The sequence below is a fragment of the Solea solea genome, chromosome 3, assembly GCF_958295425.1.
Source record: "Solea solea chromosome 3, fSolSol10.1, whole genome shotgun sequence".
In the NCBI taxonomy this organism is placed as follows: Eukaryota; Metazoa; Chordata; class Actinopteri; order Pleuronectiformes; family Soleidae; genus Solea; species Solea solea.
In genome coordinates this window covers 31,964,559-31,985,182 of record NC_081136.1, presented here as the reverse complement: position 1 = coordinate 31,985,182, position 20,624 = coordinate 31,964,559, and the positions used below count along the sequence as shown (strand labels likewise).

Below are 20,624 nucleotides of genomic sequence, written 5' to 3'. Positions count from 1 at the left end.
GTTTTGGTTGTATTGGACAAAAGCTGAAATGAAAACGGACCTTTTCTAATTCAAAACCCCCATAAAAATAGGGCTGCATTATCCTATAGTAAAATATCTAAAAAGGACACCAATTATGTAATAGATATAAATGTTTGACAACTGTCATTTTGATGATGTGCTACAGGGATTAATGAGATTACTGAGCGAAGGAAAAAAAGTGAATTAAAAACATTCTATAATTATTAAACTTTCAAAGTAAGACTTCAGTGAAGGGAAGTTACAGATTTCCAAGAGGTCTGTGAAGGTAGTCCCAACCGTGTCATAACCATAACCACCGAGTGGGGGCGCTGCAGGTGCAAGACACAACTGAGAAAACAGCTCGAAAGGGAAACGGAATTAAACGCAGCACCAACAAGTTCCTTCCCGCTCATGTAACGTGTTCTGCCTCTGGATTTGTTTGTATTTTAAAACTTAACCAAGCAAATATGGTCAAAGAGTTGGAATGGAAAATGTACTTTTTAAGTCCACGTGTTTGTTGCGCACGGGTGTTTTTATGTGTCGTAAGCACTCGGAGAGAGTGAGTGAATCCCTCCTCCAGGTGTTTTTCATCAGCAGCAGGAGGCGCTACTCAAGGTGAGTCATCATTGTCAGCTTTTATACTTTAACGGTTAATTCGATATATTAAAAAAAAAGTTGTTTGTTACACTCATTCTTTTTTTTTATCGGTTACTTTAAAAAGTTTTTGCCATCTTCTGAAAGTAGAAACGATTAGTTTTCTTAGTTGGAGTTAATATACACGTGAACAATGACTGATTAAAATTACTTTCGCTGTCAGCAATACATTATGAATTTTCTTTAAAATAGTATAACTTGGATATTTAATCGTTTTAATGATTGATTAAAACAATGATTCCAAAGTGTGGACTACTGCCCCCTTGCGGGCGTTGACGGTTTTACAGATGGGCCTCAGGTAGGGATATAAAACGTAAGGCAGGACGATTAATTGGTCAATAAAAATGTATGTATTGTTAATGCAAGTTAACACATTTTTGTTTATTTCTACATTAGTGTATTAGGTCTGTGAAACATAGCTTTGAAGAATTTCATTATTTACACACAGACACGGTACTCTTAGTGTTTTACTTTGAAAACCGGATGTTAATGTCCTTACAAATCAGCTTGAGTCATCGGTTAACAGACTTTTTTTTTTTTTTACCGTAAAATTTGTGAGGGCGTTAAAATTCAGCATCCGATAGTTTGACCACGGAGAAACGAGTGTCGGATAGTTTGCCCGCAGTAGTGAACAGCTGTCAGTTATGGTGCAAAACAGAGCCGTGAAAACTAATATTTACATATAACACACGCCTTGTGCACACATTGTAATAACATAACTAACACTACTAGTTCCAATAATCAGTAATAGGCTGTTTTTTTTATGTATATTATTTCACCACAGTAAACACCATTTATCTCTGCGTGTCTATTTCAGTCATGTAGTTATTTATAAAGTCGTGCTAAGTTTGTGCTGCGGTCACGTGGTCAGAGCTTTTACACCGACGTCACAGACAGAGCTGCTCATGATCCTCGTCGTCGTCCTGCTGCTGCTGCGTGACTGACGTCTTTTCCACAGACTTCCTGCCTTTCACTGCGGCGTTCTATGTTCCTGTCGCGGTTTCCCTGTCAAACACACGTTAGACAGTGATGTGTGAGTGAAGTGGACGTGTTTCAGAGTGGGTAAATCTGCCGCTGCTGCCGCTGCTGCTGCTTATGTTTCCCACTGAGACGGCTGTGTGTGCGGCGTACGCAGTTGCTGCAAACATGTCTCTTTGTTGAGGAAACAACTGGTGGATTTTTCTGTTGCATTCACTTTTCAGGTGAGTGGAGCTGCACAATTAAAGTTACACGCAGGAGATGTGGAGAATGTACCCACGTGTGTGTATGTATGTGTGTGTGTGTGTGTGTGTGAGAGATGGTGTTTTCACTTTCAGTCTGATATTGTTTTTTCATGTAGTTATTTCTTTGATTTTTAGATGTTCAGTTTAACAGTTCCCCAGTTTCTAATTGAGCCAAATATCGTTCAATTCCAACTCTTATTTTCCAATCCAGTTTGTCCTTGGGATGCACGATATTATCGTCACGATATCGGTGTCTGCAGATATTGGCTTTAAAATGAATTATTGGATCTGCTGGTCTGACTAATGACTATAACAGTAGGCTGGAAAAGCAGCTACCTCCTTGACTTCTATGTTAGCGCCCCCTACAGCTATTGCTCTTTTGACGCTTATTTATTTTACACAATAAAGATGTAAAACATTTGAACATGCTCAACGCTGAAAGACGCGTTTCAAAGTAGAATAAGGAATTACTCTGTGAAATGTCACTAATAGTGTCCCCCTCAACAATTTAATCTGTATTATTTTAGCACAACAATTCCCAAAGACACTTGTATTGCATGGCTATTCGATTAATTGAGAAAATAATAAACAGATTAATCAGTTTGTTGTAATTGTGTTTATTGCAGCATGTGCAATATAGAGCAGTTATAAATGTATATTACAGTAGTGCTGTATAGTATAGTGATAGAGCAATATGGTGTTGTGCCTAAAGAATGTACAGTAGAGTAGTAAAATGTGTTTATAGCCTGTTTATCCTTTCCTGTGTGCTGATTTCTGATCCCATGTTTTAAAGGGGAAGTTGTCGAGTTGCTATTCGATGTGTTTACGTTGACTGACGGTGTCGCTGGGACCAGATCGTGCACAGACTTGTGATGCTTTCGTGATAACATCAGTAGTGTCATTAAGTCGTTTGCTCGCTCTTCGTGAGGAGAATTTGAGGTGGAGAAAATGTGATCATCTGTGTGACTAATGTGACTTCACACTCGGGGCTACACACAGCTGCTATTCTCACAATTGTTTTATGTTATTTTCTCGGTTTGTTTGATTAGTTGTTTGGTCCAAAGTTAGTAAATGAGCTTATTTTGACAAATAGACCTTTGTTGTGGTTGTTGTCCACAGAGATTCATTGTCGTCCCTGTGTTTGTATGTACTTTGCAGTTTAAGTCCATTCATGAGGCTGAGTGCATCATTATTATGTTGCATTACTGTACTGATGCACTGTGGGTGTGTGTACATCAGGTTGTTAATTTCAGGGAATGCATCTTCTCTTCAGTAGGAAGAGTCCATTATTATCTTCCCCTCGATCAATACTGGACAGCGGTGAAAGTTGTTTTTCCAACGGTGTAGGCAGAGTCGTCCATGAGTCAGGGTGTGTTCTGACTGACTGACTGCACTGTGATTCATGTGGATAATGGCAGGATCAGGAAATGTGGTGATTAGGCGATAACATCAGGTTGTGAGTTAAGTAAATGTTGATTCATCACCAACTCCCTGAAATTAAGATGTCAGAGTTACTCTAACCTTTTCTGCAGGAGGGGAAAATCCCTTTTATTACACAGTTCAGGTCAGGACTCATGTTGAATTAAAGTGTCATTTATTCAGCCTGTGGCCTTTTTTGGAAGAATTCATATTTTATTTCCTGCATTCACAATGAGTAACTTCCTTATTTGTGTTCTACAAGAGTAAAAACTGTACAATTTCTGTTCTCTTTTGTTTTTGCCAAAGATGGCACATGTATCACACAGTAATTATTTTAAATATGTTATTCAGATGAAAATGAGAATACTTTTTAGATTAGATATTTATTAAAAATCCCAGTCCCAAGCCCAATTCCACTCCACTTCCACTCAGGCATGGGCTGTCAGTTTATTTTATTTAGTTCATGATGATCGCCATCAGCTATTACTTTTCCTGAAGCACACATTTAACGTAGAAAGAGCACTACAATAATATAAATCCACAATAAAATAATACAATGATTAAGAAAAGGACTGTATAGAATAGATGAAAGCACAAAACATAAAAGGTCTGGTGATTGTGTGTGTGGAAGGAAAACCCTAAAATATCCCTCACCTATGATAGTAGCTTGATTTGAATACAGTAAAATAACTCCTTTGTTAGAGTCTTTGCGTTTCATATGCAAACTGGCTAAAGTGACAGTTATCGGATGTGCTCTGTCGTCGTTGCGGCCATAGAATCATTGAGAGTAGGAGGAGTCAGCTGGTGACTGGGCCGTCCTCAGCAGCTTCTGTTTTGCCCTTTTTCTGCTTTAGAAGAGCAGCTACAGGTCCAGCTGTGTAAAAAGTCTCGAAGTCTGACTGGACTCACCGTTAAAAGAGTAGAATATGAATTAGAAGTCACATTGTGTTGTTGTGTGTTAATAGGTGTGGTGGTGTGCCCATGGAGAAGCCATCCTCTTCAGGCAGAGCAGCGCTGGAGGAGAGAACAGGCCTGGTGGAGGTAATAATAAATGACATTAAAGGACATTTTTCTTGTCTTGTTGTTATAGATTCCTCCCATCAGGGACTGCAGGTTGACCACTGTATCCCTGCTTCTGTGTGTTTGTGCTTCTACTTCAGGATGTTGAAGTGCTAAGAGGAGCTGAGGGCGGAGAGCCGGATCGTCGGACCTCAAGGAAGAACAGCTCCTCCCGCAAGAGCTTCCGCCTGGATTATCGGCTGGAGGTAAAACTTCTGTTCCTGTTTTTCCACCTTCACCTTAATATACCTCAAACCTCTACTATATATGTATTTATGTTTTTACACTGTCATTTGAATTTCTAATTTCCAAATGGGACTCTATAATGCTCAAAAAAACCTTTTGATTGCAGGAAGAAGTGACCAAGTCCCGTCAAGACAAATATGGCAACTGGATCAATCCCTGGCCCACATGGTGCTTTCCCTCCCCCGCAAGGATGCTCAAGTTCTTTTTGTGGGATAAAAATCACAGCAATGTGCCAACAAATAAAGAAGTAGGTAATCAGACGAAAAATGTACAGTTTCACTTCTCTGTGGCCTTTTTTTTTTTTTTATAACGTCACAAATATTATTAGTCACGACAGACTTTCCTGTAGTTTTACAATGATTATCCCAATGTAATATATATAGATATATAGATTTATAGATCAGGTCATGCAAGACATTTTTTTAAATCCCATGTAATATTTTATTCATATTAAAAGCAAATTTCCTAATTCTGTATGTAGAAATATTGAACTTGTTTTGTCAGGGTTCATTAGCCACACAGTAAAGCAATGTGTGGAAACTGCTGAGCTCAGTCGAGGCTTAACAGGCTTTAAGGAGAAGCTTTTACCCAACAGTAGAAAACTGTTTAACCCCTTAACTGCACATGAATGCATTTTCATTCAGCAGTTTTTACAGACGCTAAAATATAACAATTCCTTTTAGGTCCTGGACTCTGAGCTCCCAGTGATGGAACCATTCTTTGTCCAAAAGCGAGACCTGTGTGACTCTAATCCAGGTCTGAGAGTCACCTGGCTTGGTCACTCCACAGTCCTGGTTGAGATGGATGGATTGAATATTCTGACAGACCCCATCTTCAGCCAGAGGGCCTCACCTGTCCAGTTCATGGGACCCAAAAGGTTCAGAGGGCCTCCCTGCACTGTAGAACAGGTTTAGCCATTTTTGTTTTTGTCTTGTTCTTGCAGGAATTGCCTTTTATTAAAACAACAACCTACTTACTTACACTTTGGCATCCATTTTCTCCTATCCACAGCTGCCCAGGATCGACGCCGTTGTCATCAGTCATTCTCATTATGACCACCTGGACGCTGGATCTGTGGCAAGCCTCAATGCACGTTTCGGAGGGGAGCTACGCTGGTACGTGAGCCTGTTCAGTGGGCTGTTTCTGTTTTGATCTGTTTTCTGTTTTTTAATTGTCCCATAAACATGCAATGACACTGATGTGTGTTTGGTAGGTTCGTGCCCCTGGGTTTGTTGGACTGGCTGATGAAAATGGGCTGTGAGAATGTGATGGAGCTGGACTGGTGGGAGGAGAACTGCGTCCCGGGTCACGACGAGGTCACGTTTGTCTGTACTCCATCTCAGCACTGGAGCAAGCGCACAGCTCTGGATGACAACAAGGTAAACATTGATTGGACTGTAGCTCAAAATGTAGCCAATCTTTGAAGCAGATTCAGCTTCAGTTTATAAAAACATGTCTCCCTCCTCTTTCCTTTCTCTCAAGTCTTTATGGGGCAGCTGGACAGTTTTGGGGCCAGACCATCGATTCTTCTTCGGTGGTGATACTGGCTACTGCTCCAGCTTCCAGGAGATAGGACACCGTTTTGGACCATTCGACCTCGCGGCAATACCTATCGGAGCGTACTTACCCAGGTACTATAACGATTAAAGTTTTACTCAACTGCAAAGGTCATTTAGCTTCAAACCAAACAGAATTTATGGCTTACTTGTGGATTGGTGTAGTGGATTGCAGTGGATTTTACAGGCCTAATAAAGAGGCTATAAAAGCAAACAACAGAACGCATTTAATTACTGTGCAAAATCCTTTAATCTTGTCCTATTGTATAACATGTAAATATATTTGTTTTTGTAGGGACGTGATGCAGGGCCAGCATGTCGATCCAAAGCAGGCTGTTCAGATTCACCAGGACCTTCAGGCTAAACGATCTTTGGCCATTCATTGGGGAACCTTTGCACTTGCCCATGAGGTAAGGGACACACAAACACACACACACACACACACATATATAGTCATCAATACAGGTCATTTAAGCACCTAAATGCAGTCTAACCAGTCCTGCAACATCTCCTTACCTTGATGAAGGTTAAAATATTCAGTTTAATATGAAACAATGCACTGGTGGAGTGAAGGCTAAATATAGACCACAGTCAGGACAGTTTAGTACCTTCTCTAAAATGAGCACAAATTAATCAACACACCTGTTACGTGTTTGAAATGGAAATGACACTTTTCCCACATTAAATAGAAAATGGCTAATGTCACATCAGTGCTACATTTGCATTTTGTTATGTGTCAGTCATTTTCCTCAGTCTCACTTACTATAAAATAGTAAAGGTATTTTATTTTATTATAGCAAAACAAATATTCATGCTGTGACTGGATGAGCACAGATCCCAGCCTCTGTTTGTTTGAACATGATTTAAAAGCACACATCTGTCTAAATAAACCCTTGTGTGTATTTTAGAGATACCCTGGCAGGAATTTGGAGTTTAGAGAAAAGACTGTGGCACAGAAACGGGGGGAAAGTTACAGTATTGTTGTCAAGAGACAGTGGTGCCACTGTGGCTCTTAGTAACAATCAGTGCAGCAAAGAAAATGTGTCGTCTTAATACCTCGGTCTGTGCCACATCTTGTCTGAGCTCAAGACTTGATGTGTCCTAAACTTTGTCCAATCAAGAAAAACCTGAGGCACCTGAACTAAACTTCCTGACTCGTCACAGTAGGAAAATCACAGGTGTAGTATATCAAATTAATGACAGCTAAGTTCAATCAATGTCAATGCTCAATGTCACACTGTCCTGACTTGCATCAACTGAACTGAGCCATTATTAATGTGACCACTAACTCCTGTGATTTTCCTGCTTAAACATGTCAAAATGGAGTCAATTAGCCAATTATGTGTGTAGTAACACAGAAGGTGTCATTGTTAAGACTGTTCCCTGCAGTGAACATGCTTTTACACAGCCTCTAATGTCTACGTTCACCAGTCTTAATGAAAATAGTCGTTAGTACTCACTTTCTCTGGTCCCTCCTTCATGCAGTACTACTTGGAGCCACCGGATCGTCTCAGAGAGGCTCTGGAACAGAAAGGACTGAATCCAAAATCCTTCTTCACATTGCATCACGGGGAGTCTCGCCTCCTAACATCTCAGGAAGGCGATGTCTTCGAGTAATCGTCAGTCCCTCCTGGTAGGAGGATATATTGTAGATTTGCATCTGTAACAGGGTGAAGAACATTTTTGTAGATGGACTGTAGTCAATTAATTATGACATACAAATGTATACAGTTGATCCAAAAAAAATATTCAATAATGTTTACATACTAAATGTTTGCCCTGTCATCACATTGTCACTGAGGGATTCACAATAATAAAGGAAAAAGGTTTCTTAATTCTGGCAAATATTAGCTGGGCTAGTGTTGTATGTACAGAAGAAAAGGTTTAAGTAGATTATCATAAAGGACTCCTGCCTTTATTAAGTTGTAGTGGTTATAACTCAGAACACTTTCTTAAATCTTGGCAATTATTTCAATAGCTGTTGTTTGCATACTAAACAGACAAAACTTGCAGCCCAAGGCCGGATCAAAGTAGCAAACACTGAAATTAAACATGTGCCTCTACCTTTGGTTTGTGGAAACTTAAATCAACTGACTAAAATGTGAACAGGTTTGTTTTGACTACAGCTGCAACTAATCTGTTATTTTCTCAATTAATCGAGTAATTGTTTGGTTCATAAAGCATCATAAAATGTGTAAAAAAATATTGATCAGTGTTTGTAAAACCTTATTTTGTCCACAAACCAAAATGATTCAGTCTTAATGATTTCTTTGTTATATGGAGCAAAGAAACCAGGAAATATTCACATTTAAGGAGCTGAAACAATCAGAAATCTTGTTTTAATAATGAAAAAAAGCTTCAAACCAATTAATCGATTATCAAAATGATGTGATTGATTAATAATCGAGTAATTGTTTCAGCTCTAGTTTTGACCAATGGCACTTTTCCACTACATAGCATGGCACAGCTCTACTCTACACAGTTTGGTTTGTTTACCTCCTACCACCAGGTACTAGAAAAAGTAATGGGTAAAAAAAAAACATACATGTGTTTTGTAGTGGACATAACAGTCATAATAGATGCTGTGAGACTAATGCTGGATCTAAGTTACTATAGTAACCCATGCTCTTAAAAGATGAATATGAATGTAGGATTAAATAACAAACCTTAATGATGAAGCTAGAGAGGTGGCTCATTCACACACAGCTGGACACAACTTCTTGAGCTGTTACAAAGAAGAAGAAGAAAAAAACATTAGAAAGTTGTGTGATTACATATCTTTCATACCACCATTAAACTAGAAACTAAAAAAAGGTTAGTAGAATCTCCAGCTTTGTGAAATTAACCGTGTCATCAGTACACTTGAGTTAAGCTGGGATGGAGGACGTGCTTTTAATTCTCTGAAACCACAACATCTGCTCAGTGCTCATCAACACATGCTTCAGGGCACCAGTGGATTCATGTTAGTGCTGATAGTTTTAAAAAAAATCTTTTTACTGTTTTACCTTTAAAGCCAGTCTACCAGACCAGATACTTCACAATGCTGACTTGATGTTGTGGTCAATCATCAGGGTTCACTGTGGTTTTACTATGTCACTCAGTTTCTCATTAAATGCATATTGCATTTCAAATCTGTCTTTGTTCTTGATGTCTGATAGCAATTTAGTACAAGAATAACCAAACATGTGGGCATAAATACACATTAGAGAAATAATTGTAATTCTGTTTCAGGGGTAACGTATAGTATAGTGCCTTAAAATCCATTTAATGCACTTTTTCACATTGGTTCTATTTTTAACAAACATTTTATCTGAGTTTGAGAAAAACACATCTTACAATTGTTATTTAAAGACGATAATGAATTATTGGCAAATTGTGTTCAACTTGTTTTTTGTTATTTTGCACCCCCATGTGGTAGGGACATGGGGGTGCCAAATAACTGGGTTTTGCATTAAAATTCATAAACTATTTTCAGCTTTGAAATTTTATCACAGTAAATGTCTCATGAACAGGTGATTAAACCTTTTAAATTTTCACAGCAAATAGTCAGTTATTACTCAATTTATTATCTTTATTAAACATTTGTGTTTTTGAAATACAAATTGTCTAATTTGTGTCATTAATTTTCATGCTCAATGACCGTATACCTATTTTGTTTAAAATAGATATACAATTTGGAGAATTATTTACATGTAGCAGCACAGGATTATGTTTGTGTCTAAAATGTCCAAATATACAGTAAACTGTCAAAAAAAGTCATACTATAATATGTCGTTCAAAATCAGTCAAAAAAGTCATAGTATAGTATGTCGTCCAAAATCAGTCAAAAAAGTCATAGTATAGTATGTCGTCCAAAATCAGTCAAAAAAGTCATAGTATAGTATGTCGTCCAAAATCAGTCAAAAAAGTCATAGTATAGTATGTCGTCCAAAATCAGTCAAAAAAGTCATAGTATAGTATGTCGTCCAAAATCACTCGAAAAAGTCATAGTATAGTATGTCGTCCAAAATCAGTCAAAAAAGTCATAGTGTAGTATGTCGTCCAAAATCACTCGAAAAAGTCATAGTATAGTATGTCGTCCAAAATCACTCGAAAAAGTCATAGTATAGTATGTCGTCCAAAATCAGTCAAAAAAGTCATGGTATAGTATGTCGTCCAAAATCAGTCAAAAAAGTCATGGTATAGTATGTCGTCCAAAATCAGTCAAAAAAGTCATAGTATAGTATGTCGTCCAAAATCAGTCAAAAAAGTCATGGTATAGTATGTCGTCCAAAATCAGTTAAAAAAGTCATAGTATAGTATGTCGTCCAAAATCAGTCAAAAAAGTCATAGTATAGTATGTCGTCCAAAAACCACTCAAAAAAGTCATAGTTTAGTATGTCGTCTGATCATGTGTCAGAGTCTGAGACTGAGACAGAGGCAGAGATGACGACCACATTTTATAATCCTATTTTCAATACTACCAGTCAAAAATTCCTGAATAATTAATGTTCAGAGCAGTCCTGTGGTTGTGGACCATAATCTGTGGACTGCTGGACTGGCACAACCCCACTGTTCTGGAACCTACCTTGCCATCTTGCAGGTTCTAACAACTGCCACATTTAAAATAATAATGGATGAGAAACTTAAGAAACACCAAGAAATTCACCTTAAGATCATTAGCACAACTAGCTCAGTCCATCAGAAGATGACTTGTGTCTCTGAGGTTGTGAGTTCAACTCTTACTGTCAACTGAACGTCTGCATGACTTTCTAACTTCAGACCAAAATAAGAAGTTAAAAATACCAGCAACGTATTGTTCTTCAGCCCAGTAAGAATAGCTCCTGCTGGAAGAACAAGACTTGTATGTCTGAGGTTGTCAGTTCAAGTCTTATGCAGAACTCAAGTGTTTGAGTTCAGTGTAAACAGTCAAAAGCTCTAAGAGAACCTGAAGAACCGGGAAGAGCAGGTGGCTCAGTGCACAAGAACGCTGCTGTGAAGTCCTGAAGTTGTAGGTTCAGTTCTTGTGAGGAGCAGGTGCTTTTAAAGCTCCACATACAAACTCAAGATTAAAAGCAGACAGTAATCTTAGACTGAGGCGGCTTCAGTGGTGTGGTGGCTTTGTTCCAAACCACTAGGTTGTGTCTCAACAGTGAGGTGACAGGTTCAGTTCCCAACCTGGCAGTTGTTCACAGGACCAAACCTAACCTATTGCTGACTGACACAACCACACAGCAGGGGCAGGTGACCATCAGGTCGCCAGGGGACCAACCCCGAGTGCGTCGTACCGCCCAGTCAAGCTTCCTGAACAGCAGGTAGCTCAGGTCACCAAGTGACCAACCCCGAGTGCGTCGTACCGCCCAGTCAAGCTTCCTGGACACTCCGAGCCACAGCTAACAGCCACACCTGGGCAAACAAAACCCAGGTGGTGGGGGCCGAAGACCCCCAGCCAACTGTCTTAAACCCGCATTAAGACAGTTGAATGGTGGGGGCCAAAGGCCCCCACCATTCAACTGTCTTAATGCGTTACCTTTTGCTGCACAGTGTAATATAAAGTATTTGACCTTTGACCCCTCCTCACACTACCTGCCTGCCCCTCACCTCACCACGTCCCTCCTCTCCTCACACTACCTGCCTTCCCCTCCGCACCACCTACCCTGCCCTAACCTCACCTCTTGCAACCTGCCCTGCTCCACCCCCACAAGGCCATGGAATGGAACCTGCAAGGCTGGGGAACTGAACCGGTCACCTTGTAACTCACACATTCCCATGGTTGTGAACAAAACCACTGCACCACCAATTCCTACTATAATTAGGACTTTCGGTCTCCTTTCAATCTTCACTTTGGGTGTTGACCTTTAAAATATCCTGGCCCTCACAAGAATTGAACCTATGACCTCAAGACTTCACAGCAGTACTCTTGTCCACTGAGCTACATGCAACTTCTCTTTTTTAGGTTCTCTTAGAGCTTTTGACTGTTTACTTTGAACATTGCACTCAAAAAGTTCACCATAAGACTTAAACTCATAACCTTTGACATACAAGTCTTATTCTTTCAGTACGAGCTATTCTTACTGACCTGCAGAACAACACGTTGCTGGTATTTTTAAATTCTTATGTTGGTCTGAAGTTCTAAAGCTGGAGGGAGTTCAGTTGATTGCAAGAGTTGAACTCACAACCTCAGAGATCCAAGACTACTTCTGATGGTGTGAGCCATTCATGCTGACAATGATTCTCTGACTTACTTGGTGTACTTAACTTTAACGTCAGAATTTTGAGCATTATGAAGTAGACTTTTGAGAATAGTCACAGGGGGTTATCATAAGACTTGAACTAAAAACCTGAGACATACAAGTCTAGTTCTTCCAGCAGAAGCTATTCTTCCTGAGCTGCAGAACAATATGTTGCTGGTATTTTTAACTTCTTATTTTGGTCTGAAGTTTGAACGTAGTGCACAAGTTCAGTTGACAGTAAGTGTTGAACTCACAACCTCAGAGACAAAAGTCTTCTGATGGACTGAGCTATTTCTGCAGATGATCAGAGGGTGAATTTCTTGGTGTTCTTGAGTTTTTAACATTCTCAGAGTCTTTCAAACATTAGAATCATTTTAATCAGCTGATCTACTTCATCAGACCATGAAGTTGTGTCAAGTCCTCAAGGTGTCAGACTCACTTCCTCATGATTCTTCCAGTCAGTAAGGTATAGGAGCTTGTCTTTTTTTTATTTTGGCCACCAGTGTGAAGCTCAAACAGACAGACAGACAAAAGCTCATAGTATAGTATGTCGTCCAAAATCGGTCAAAAAAGTCATAGTATAGTATGTCGTCCAGAATCACCTAAAAACGTCTTGGTATAGTATGTCGTCCAAAATCACCTAAAAATGTCATAGTATAGTATGTCGTCCAAAATCTGTCAAAAAAGTCATAGTATAGAATGTCGTCCAAAATCACCTAAAAATGTCATAGTATAGTATGTCGTCCAGAATCTGTCAAAAAAGTCATAGTATAGTATGTCGTCCAGAATCTGTCAAAAAAGTCATAGTATAGTATGTCGTCCAGAATCTGTCAAAAAAGTCATAGTATAGTATGTCGTCCAAAATCACCTAAAAAAGTCATAGTATAGAATGTCGTCCAAAATCACCTAAAAATGTCATAGTATAGTATGTCGTCCAGAATCTGTCAAAAAAGTCATAGTATAGTATGTCGTCCAAAATCAGTCAAAAAAGTCATAGTATATATAGTATGTCGTCCAAAATCACCTAAAAAAGTCATAGTATAGTATGTCGTCCAAAATCACCTAAAAATGTCATAGTATAGTATGTCGTCCAAAATCACCTAAAAATGTCATAGTATAGTATGTCGTCCAAAATCTGTCAAAAAAGTCATAGTATATAGTATGTCGTCCAAAATGGGTCAAAAAAGTCATAGTATAGTATTTCGTCCAAAATCACCTAAAAATGTCATAGTATAGTATTTCGTCCAAAATCACCTAAAAATGTCATAGTATAGTATGTCGTCCAAAATCTGTCAAAAAAGTCATAGTATAGTATGTCGTCCAAAATCGGTCAAAAAAGTCATAGTATAGTATGTCGTCCAAAATCACCTAAAAATGTCATAGTATAGTATGTCGTCCAGAATCTGTCAAAAAAGTCATAGTATAGTATGTCGTCCAGAATCTGTCAAAAAAGTCATAGTATAGTATGTCGTCCAAAATCAGTCAAAAAAGTCATAGTATAGTATGTCGTCCAGAATCTGTCAAAAAAGTCATATTATAGTATGTCGTCCAAAATCAGTCAAAAAAGTCATAGTATAGTATGTCGTCCAAAATCACCCAAAAAAGTCATAGTATAGTATGTCGTCCAAAATCAGTCAAAAAAGTCATAGTATAGTATGTCGTCCAAAATCGGTCAAAAAAGTCATAGTATAGTATGTCGTCCAAAATCACCTAAAAAAGTCATAGTATAGTATGTAGTCCAAAATCACCTAAAAAAGTCATAGTATAGTATGTCGTCCAAAATCACCTAAAAATGTCATAGTATAGTATGTCGTCCAAAATCGGTCAAAAAAGTCATAGTATAGTATGTCGTCCAAAATCGGTCAAAAAAGTCATAGTATAGTATGTCGTCCAAAATCACCTAAAAAAGTCATAGTATAGTATGTCGTCCAAAATCACCTAAAAAAGTCATAGTATAGTATGTCGTCCAAAATCACCTAAAAATGTCATAGTATAGTATGTCGTCCAAAATCACCTAAAAATGTCATAGTATAGTATGTCGTCCAAAATCTGTCAAAAAAGTCATAGTATAGTATGTCGTCCAAAATCGGTCAAAAAAGTCATAGTATAGTATGTTGTCCAAAATCACCTAAAAATGTCATAGTATAGAATGTCGTCCAAAATCACCTAAAAAAGTCATAGTATAGTATGTCGTCCAAAATCTGTCAAAAAAGTCATAGTATAGTATGTCGTCCAAAATCTGTCAAAAAAGTCATAGTATATAGTATGTCGTCCAAAATCGGTCAAAAAAGTCATAGTATAGTATGTCGTCCAAAATCGGTCAAAAAAGTCATAGTATAGTATGTCGTCCAAAATCAGTCAAAAAAGTCATAGTATAGTATGTCGTCCAAAATCACCCAAAAAAGTCATAGTATAGTATGTCGTCCAGAATCTGTCAAAAAAGTCATAGTGTATAGTATGTCGTCCAGAATCTGTCAAAAAAGTCACAGTATAGTATGTCGTCCAAAATCAGTCAAAAAAGTCATAGTATAGTATGTCGTCCAAAATCACCCAAAAAAGTCATAGTATAGTATGTCGTCCAGAATCTGTCAAAAAAGTCATAGTATAGTATGTCGTCCAAAATCACCTAAAAATGTCATAGTATAGTATGTCGTCCAAAATCACATAAAAAAGTCATAGTATAGAATGTCGTCCAAAATCACATAAAAAAAGTCATAGTATAGTATGTCGTCCAAAATCTGTCAAAAAAGTCATAGTATAGTATGTCGTCCAAAATCACCTAAAAATGTCATAGTATAGTATGTCGTCCAGAATCTGTCAAAAAAGTCATAGTATAGTATGTCGTCCAGAATCTGTCAAAAAAGTCATAGTATAGTATGTCGTCCAAAATCAGTCAAAAAAGTCATAGTATAGTATGTCGTCCAAAATCACCTAAAAATGTCATAGTATAGTATGTCGTCCAAAATCTGTCAAAAAAGTCATAGTATATAGTATGTCGTCCAAAATGGGTCAAAAAAGTCATAGTATAGTATTTCGTCCAAAATCACCTAAAAATGTCATAGTATAGTATGTCGTCCAAAATCTGTCAAAAAAGTCATAGTATAGTATGTCGTCCAAAATCGGTCAAAAAAGTCATAGTATAGTATGTCGTCCAAAATCACCTAAAAATGTCATAGTATAGTATGTCGTCCAGAATCTGTCAAAAAAGTCATAGTATAGTATGTCGTCCAGAATCTGTCAAAAAAGTCATAGTATAGTATGTCGTCCAAAATCAGTCAAAAAAGTCATAGTATAGTATGTCGTCCAAAATCACCCAAAAAAGTCATAGTATAGTATGTCGTCCAAAATCAGTCAAAAAAGTCATAGTATAGTATGTCGTCCAAAATCGGTCAAAAAAGTCATAGTATAGTATGTCGTCCAAAATCACCTAAAAAAGTCATAGTATAGTATGTAGTCCAAAATCACCTAAAAAAGTCATAGTATAGTATGTCGTCCAAAATCACCTAAAAATGTCATAGTATAGTATGTCGTCCAAAATCGGTCAAAAAAGTCATAGTATAGTATGTCGTCCAAAATCACCTAAAAATGTCATAGTATAGTATGTCGTCCAAAATCGGTCAAAAAAGTCATAGTATAGTATGTTGTCCAAAATCACCTAAAAATGTCATAGTATAGAATGTCGTCCAAAATCACCTAAAAAAGTCATAGTATAGTATGTCGTCCAAAATCTGTCAAAAAAGTCATAGTATATAGTATGTCGTCCAAAATCGGTCAAAAAAGTCATAGTATAGTATGTCGCCCAAAATCGGTCAAAAAAGTCATAGTATAGTATGTCGTCCAAAATCAGTCAAAAAAGTCATAGTATAGTATGTCGTCCAAAATCACCCAAAAAAGTCATAGTATAGTATGTCGTCCAGAATCTGTCAAAAAAGTCATAGTATAGTATGTCGTCCAGAATCTGTCAAAAAAGTCACAGTATAGTATGTCGTCCAAAATCAGTCAAAAAAGTCATAGTATAGTATGTCGTCCAAAATCACCCAAAAAAGTCATAGTATAGTATGTCGTCCAGAATCTGTCAAAAAAGTCATAGTATAGTATGTCGTCCAAAATCACCTAAAAATGTCATAGTATAGTATGTCGTCCAAAATCACATAAAAAAGTCATAGTATAGAATGTCGTCCAAAATCACATAAAAAAAGTCATAGTATAGTATGTCGTCCAAAATCACCTAAAAATGTCATAGTATAGTATGTCGTCCAGAATCTGTCAAAAAAGTCATAGTATAGTATGTCGTCCAGAATCTGTCAAAAAAGTCATAGTATAGTATGTCGTCCAAAATCAGTCAAAAAAGTCATAGTATAGTATGTCGTCCAAAATCACCCAAAAAAGTCATAGTATAGAATGTCGTCCAAAATCTGTCAAAAAAGTCATAGTATATAGTATGTCGTCCAAAATCGGTCAAAAAAGTCATAGTATAGTATGTCGTCCAAAATCTGTCAAAAAAGTCATAGTATATAGTATGTCGTCCAAAATCACCCTAAAAAAGTCATAGTATAGTATGTCGTCCAGAATCAGTCAAAAAAGTCATATTATAGTATGTCGTCCAAAATCACCTAAAAAAGTCATAGTATAGAATGTCGTCCAAAATCACCTAAAAATGTCATAGTATAGTATGTCGTCCAAAATCTGTCAAATAAGTCATAGTATAGTATGTCGTCCAGAATCTGTCAAAAAAGTCATAGTATATAGTATGTCGTCCAAAATCGGTCAAAAAAGTCATAGTATAGTATGTCGTCCAAAATCGGTCAAAAAAGTCATAGTATAGTATGTCGTCCAAAATCACCTAAAAATGTCATAGTATAGTATGTCGTCCAAAATCTGTCAAAAAAGTCATAGTATAGAATGTCGTCCAGAATCTTTCAAAAATGTCATAGTATAGTATGTCGTCCAGAATCTGTCAAAAAAGTCATAGTATAGTATGTCGTCCAGAATCTGTCAAAAAAGTCATAGTATAGTATGTCGTCCAAAATCACCTAAAAATGTCATAGTATAGTATGTCGTCCAAAATCACATAAAAAAAGTCATAGTATAGTATGTCGTCCAAATCTGTCAAAAAAGTCGTAGTATAGTATGTCGTCCAAAATCGGTCAAAAAAGTCATAGTATAGTATGTCGTCCAAAATCTGTCAAAAAAGTCATAGTATAGTATGTCGTCCAGAATCTGTCAAAAAAGTCATAGTATAGTATGTCGTCCAAAATCTGTCAAAAAAGTCATAGTATAGTATGTCGTCCAAAATCTGTCAAAAAAGTCATAGTATAGTATGTCGTCCAAAATCGGTCAAAAAAGTCATAGTATAGTATGTCGTCCAAAATCTGTCAAAAAAGTCATAGTATAGTATGTCGTCCAAAATCGGTCAAAAAAGTCATAGTATATAGTATGTCGTCCAAAATCACCCTAAAAAAGTCATAGTATAGTATGTCGTCCAGAATCAGTCAAAAAAGTCATATTATAGTATGTCGTCCAAAATCACCTAAAAAAGTCATAGTATAGAATGTCGTCCAAAATCACCTAAAAATGTCATAGTATAGTAAGTCGTCCAAAATCTGTCAAATAAGTCATAGTATAGTATGTCGTCCAGAATCTGTCAAAAAAGTCATAGTATATAGTATGTCGTCCAAAATCGGTCAAAAAAGTCATAGTATAGTATGTCGTCCAAAATCACCTAAAAATGTCATAGTATAGTATGTCGTCCAAAATCACCTAAAAATGTCATAGTATAGTATGTCGTCCAAAATCTGTCAAAAAAGTCATAGTATAGAATGTCGTCCAAAATCACCTAAAAATGTCATAGTATAGTATGTCGTCCAGAATCTTTCAAAAAAGTCATAGTATAGTATGTCGTCCAGAATCTGTCAAAAAAGTCATAGTATAGTATGTCGTCCAGAATCTGTCAAAAAAGTCATAGTATAGTATGTCGTCCAAAATCACCTAAAAATGTCATAGTATAGTATGTCGTCCAAAATCACATAAAAAAAGTCATAGTATAGTATGTCGTCCAAAATCTGTCAAAAAAGTCATAGTATAGTATGTCGTCCAAAATCGGTCAAAAAAGTCATAGTATAGTATGTCGTCCAAAATCTGTCAAAAAAGTCATAGTATAGTATGTCGTCCAGAATCTGTCAAAAATGTCATAGTATAGTATGTCGTTCAAAATCAGCCCAAAAAGTCATGAAAAACTCCATGCAGAAAGATCTTGGTTCAAACTGGGTCTCAAACCTGGATCCTCTCGCTGCAAAGGCAAGAGCACTAACCACTACACCAACCATGTTTTATGGCACAGACGTTCTAAGATATGTCATCAGTCTGACGCCGGGGCCGGGGCCAAACTACACGCGCTCTCACTGCGATTGTAGTGGTGGGGGGTTGGGGCTGGGCTGTGCTCCCCCGGCCTCCCACAAAGATAACAGAAGGGGGTTATACCGTTTTATTTTATATTTTTCCCCAAAAAACGAAAGCTGTAGATCAGTTACAAAGACTTTAAAAACCCTGTAAACCTTTGTAAAATCTCAATATTTAATAGAGGAAGCCTCTTTTTACTCTTCACTTGAAAACACATGAACTGCAGCTGTTTGCAGGTGTTCAGTCAGAGGACATGATGAGACAAAGCAGTGTCCACCTTAAAGTGTTCAAATGTGCTCACTGCAGTAAATGAGTGAAGAAAATACATGAAAACCTTTTTATTGTCAACTATATATTGGTCCATAGCAACAAGGACTTTTATTTTGAAATTCTACTAAACCACTGCTCCTGAACAGTGTTTTTTTACTTAACCTGCCCCCTACTGGCTAGACTAGATACTCATTCTTCACAGTTTTAATGGTCTAGTGACATTTTTCGTTGACTATACTATATTTGGACATTGTTTAAAAATGTTTGACAGTTTATAATTGGAAAATTTACTAAATAATATACATGTTTTTATTACTACATACTATACTGGGACACTTTTAGACAGTTTATATTTTAACTTTTTGTTGACATTATACTAGGATATTTGTGACAGTTAATATTTGGACAGTTTTTGACAGTATGACGTCATATTGTATAATTATATAGTTGACACCCCTTGGTAAAAATCACTTATTGTCTCAGAAAACGATCGAACACCTTTTTGAAAATTTGGCAGCCATATTTAGACCATATCGGTACATCTTTTACTCCAAGTACTTATAATAATAATAATAATAATAATAATAAAATTTACATATAAAACTGAAAATAAAATATTCTAAAAAATGATATATTCGACACCAAGTCAGTTTTTTTGAAAACACAGACGTACATGGTTAGACGTGATCGTGTGTTTGCTGTGGAGCAGTGACAATGTAAGAAATGTGTGGATCATTTTTAAGGTGCAGTTACCACGTGTTTGCTCCCGCTGCTCCTCGTCCTTCTCTGCGTAGAAGAAGCTCCGCCTCCGACAAAGCAAGTGGAACATTCCAAAAAGATCGAAATGTACCATGTCACGGAAAGTATACTAAACTAGTGTATGCGCCTTTGTGCAGGAGCAGCTCCACCTGTAATTAATCAATATGCATGTCCTTCTAATTGAACAAATACAAAAATGGCAGCTGAAAGTGTCGTCAGTTAAAAACAGAGAAAAACCCACCACCGTAGGAAATGCTGCCATCTGCTGGAAGTACTTCGCCTCTGCATCTTTCAAAAGCTGTTGAAAGGATCCAGTTTTAGCCCTCATCTTAAAAGCATCAACATATTTACTATTGTAACAATAACAATATTAATAAGGGCTAAAAATAATGATAATAATAATAAAAATAATAATACTTAACCCAATTAAAATGCCACCACACACGTTGCACAGTGATGACATCGACACAAGATGGCGCTGAGGTAGAGATTCTAAATCCCTGTTGATAAGAAAATACTGGAGCTGAACATTTACACGTCACAACACTTTTTTATATGTTTACCCACATTTGATATAAACTGTACAATGGGTTCTTGTATATTTTACTAATAAACATTTAGACGGTAAAAGCCCCAACATGAACTGAGTCACTCACATCCTCTACACTCTGACGCAAAGGCAAGTTTCAGTGACGGGACTGAAGGGAAGAAGTCAAAGGTTTGACAACAATAGAATACACCTAAACAAAATGGAGGGTGGAGACGGACATTTAAAGTTGTTCAATGGTAAAAACCCCTTTATTTTCACCTTAATCTTGATTCAAATG

General features: G+C 37.2%; 1 protein-coding gene and 1 long non-coding RNA gene across 3 annotated transcripts; one reads left to right on the top strand and one right to left on the bottom strand.

The window, feature by feature from the left end:
- Nucleotides 1–360: 360 nt before the first annotated feature.
- napepld (N-acyl phosphatidylethanolamine phospholipase D) lies at nucleotides 361–7,992 on the top strand. Of its 2 annotated transcripts, none has more exons than XM_058624249.1 (10): nucleotides 361–615; nucleotides 4,262–4,337; nucleotides 4,457–4,561; nucleotides 4,708–4,848; nucleotides 5,285–5,509; nucleotides 5,613–5,716; nucleotides 5,815–5,980; nucleotides 6,084–6,232; nucleotides 6,453–6,567; nucleotides 7,643–7,992. In XM_058624249.1, exons 1-10 carry the CDS (start codon nucleotides 485–487, stop codon nucleotides 7,772–7,774), a joined length of 1,344 nt encoding a protein of 447 aa, XP_058480232.1. In that variant the 5' UTR covers nucleotides 361–484; the 3' UTR covers nucleotides 7,775–7,992. The 2 variants fall into 2 exon arrangements, with proteins under 2 accessions (XP_058480232.1, XP_058480233.1); XM_058624250.1 differs by lacking the exon at nucleotides 361–615 and adding an exon at nucleotides 1,526–1,856.
- LOC131456181 (uncharacterized) lies at nucleotides 7,681–20,592 on the bottom strand. Its single transcript, XR_009239881.1, has 5 exons — nucleotides 20,220–20,592; nucleotides 20,039–20,095; nucleotides 19,792–19,946; nucleotides 8,824–8,882; nucleotides 7,681–7,817 (listed from the first exon to the last, which is right to left on the bottom strand). It is a non-coding gene; the product is annotated as an uncharacterized LOC131456181 (long non-coding RNA).
- Nucleotides 20,593–20,624: the final 32 nt, after the last annotated feature.

Excerpts from the sequence above, each read along its gene's own strand:
- napepld (XM_058624249.1), top strand. The coding sequence starts at position 485 with ATGGAAAATGTACTTTTTAAGTCCACGTGTTTGTTGCGCACGGGTGTT. Across the intron at positions 5,717-5,814 it reads TTCGGAGGGGAGCTACGCTG|GTTCGTGCCCCTGGGTTTGT; the intron begins GTACGTGAGCCT and ends TGTGTTTGGTAG. Across the intron at positions 6,233-6,452 it reads ATCGGAGCGTACTTACCCAG|GGACGTGATGCAGGGCCAGC; the intron begins GTACTATAACGA and ends TTGTTTTTGTAG.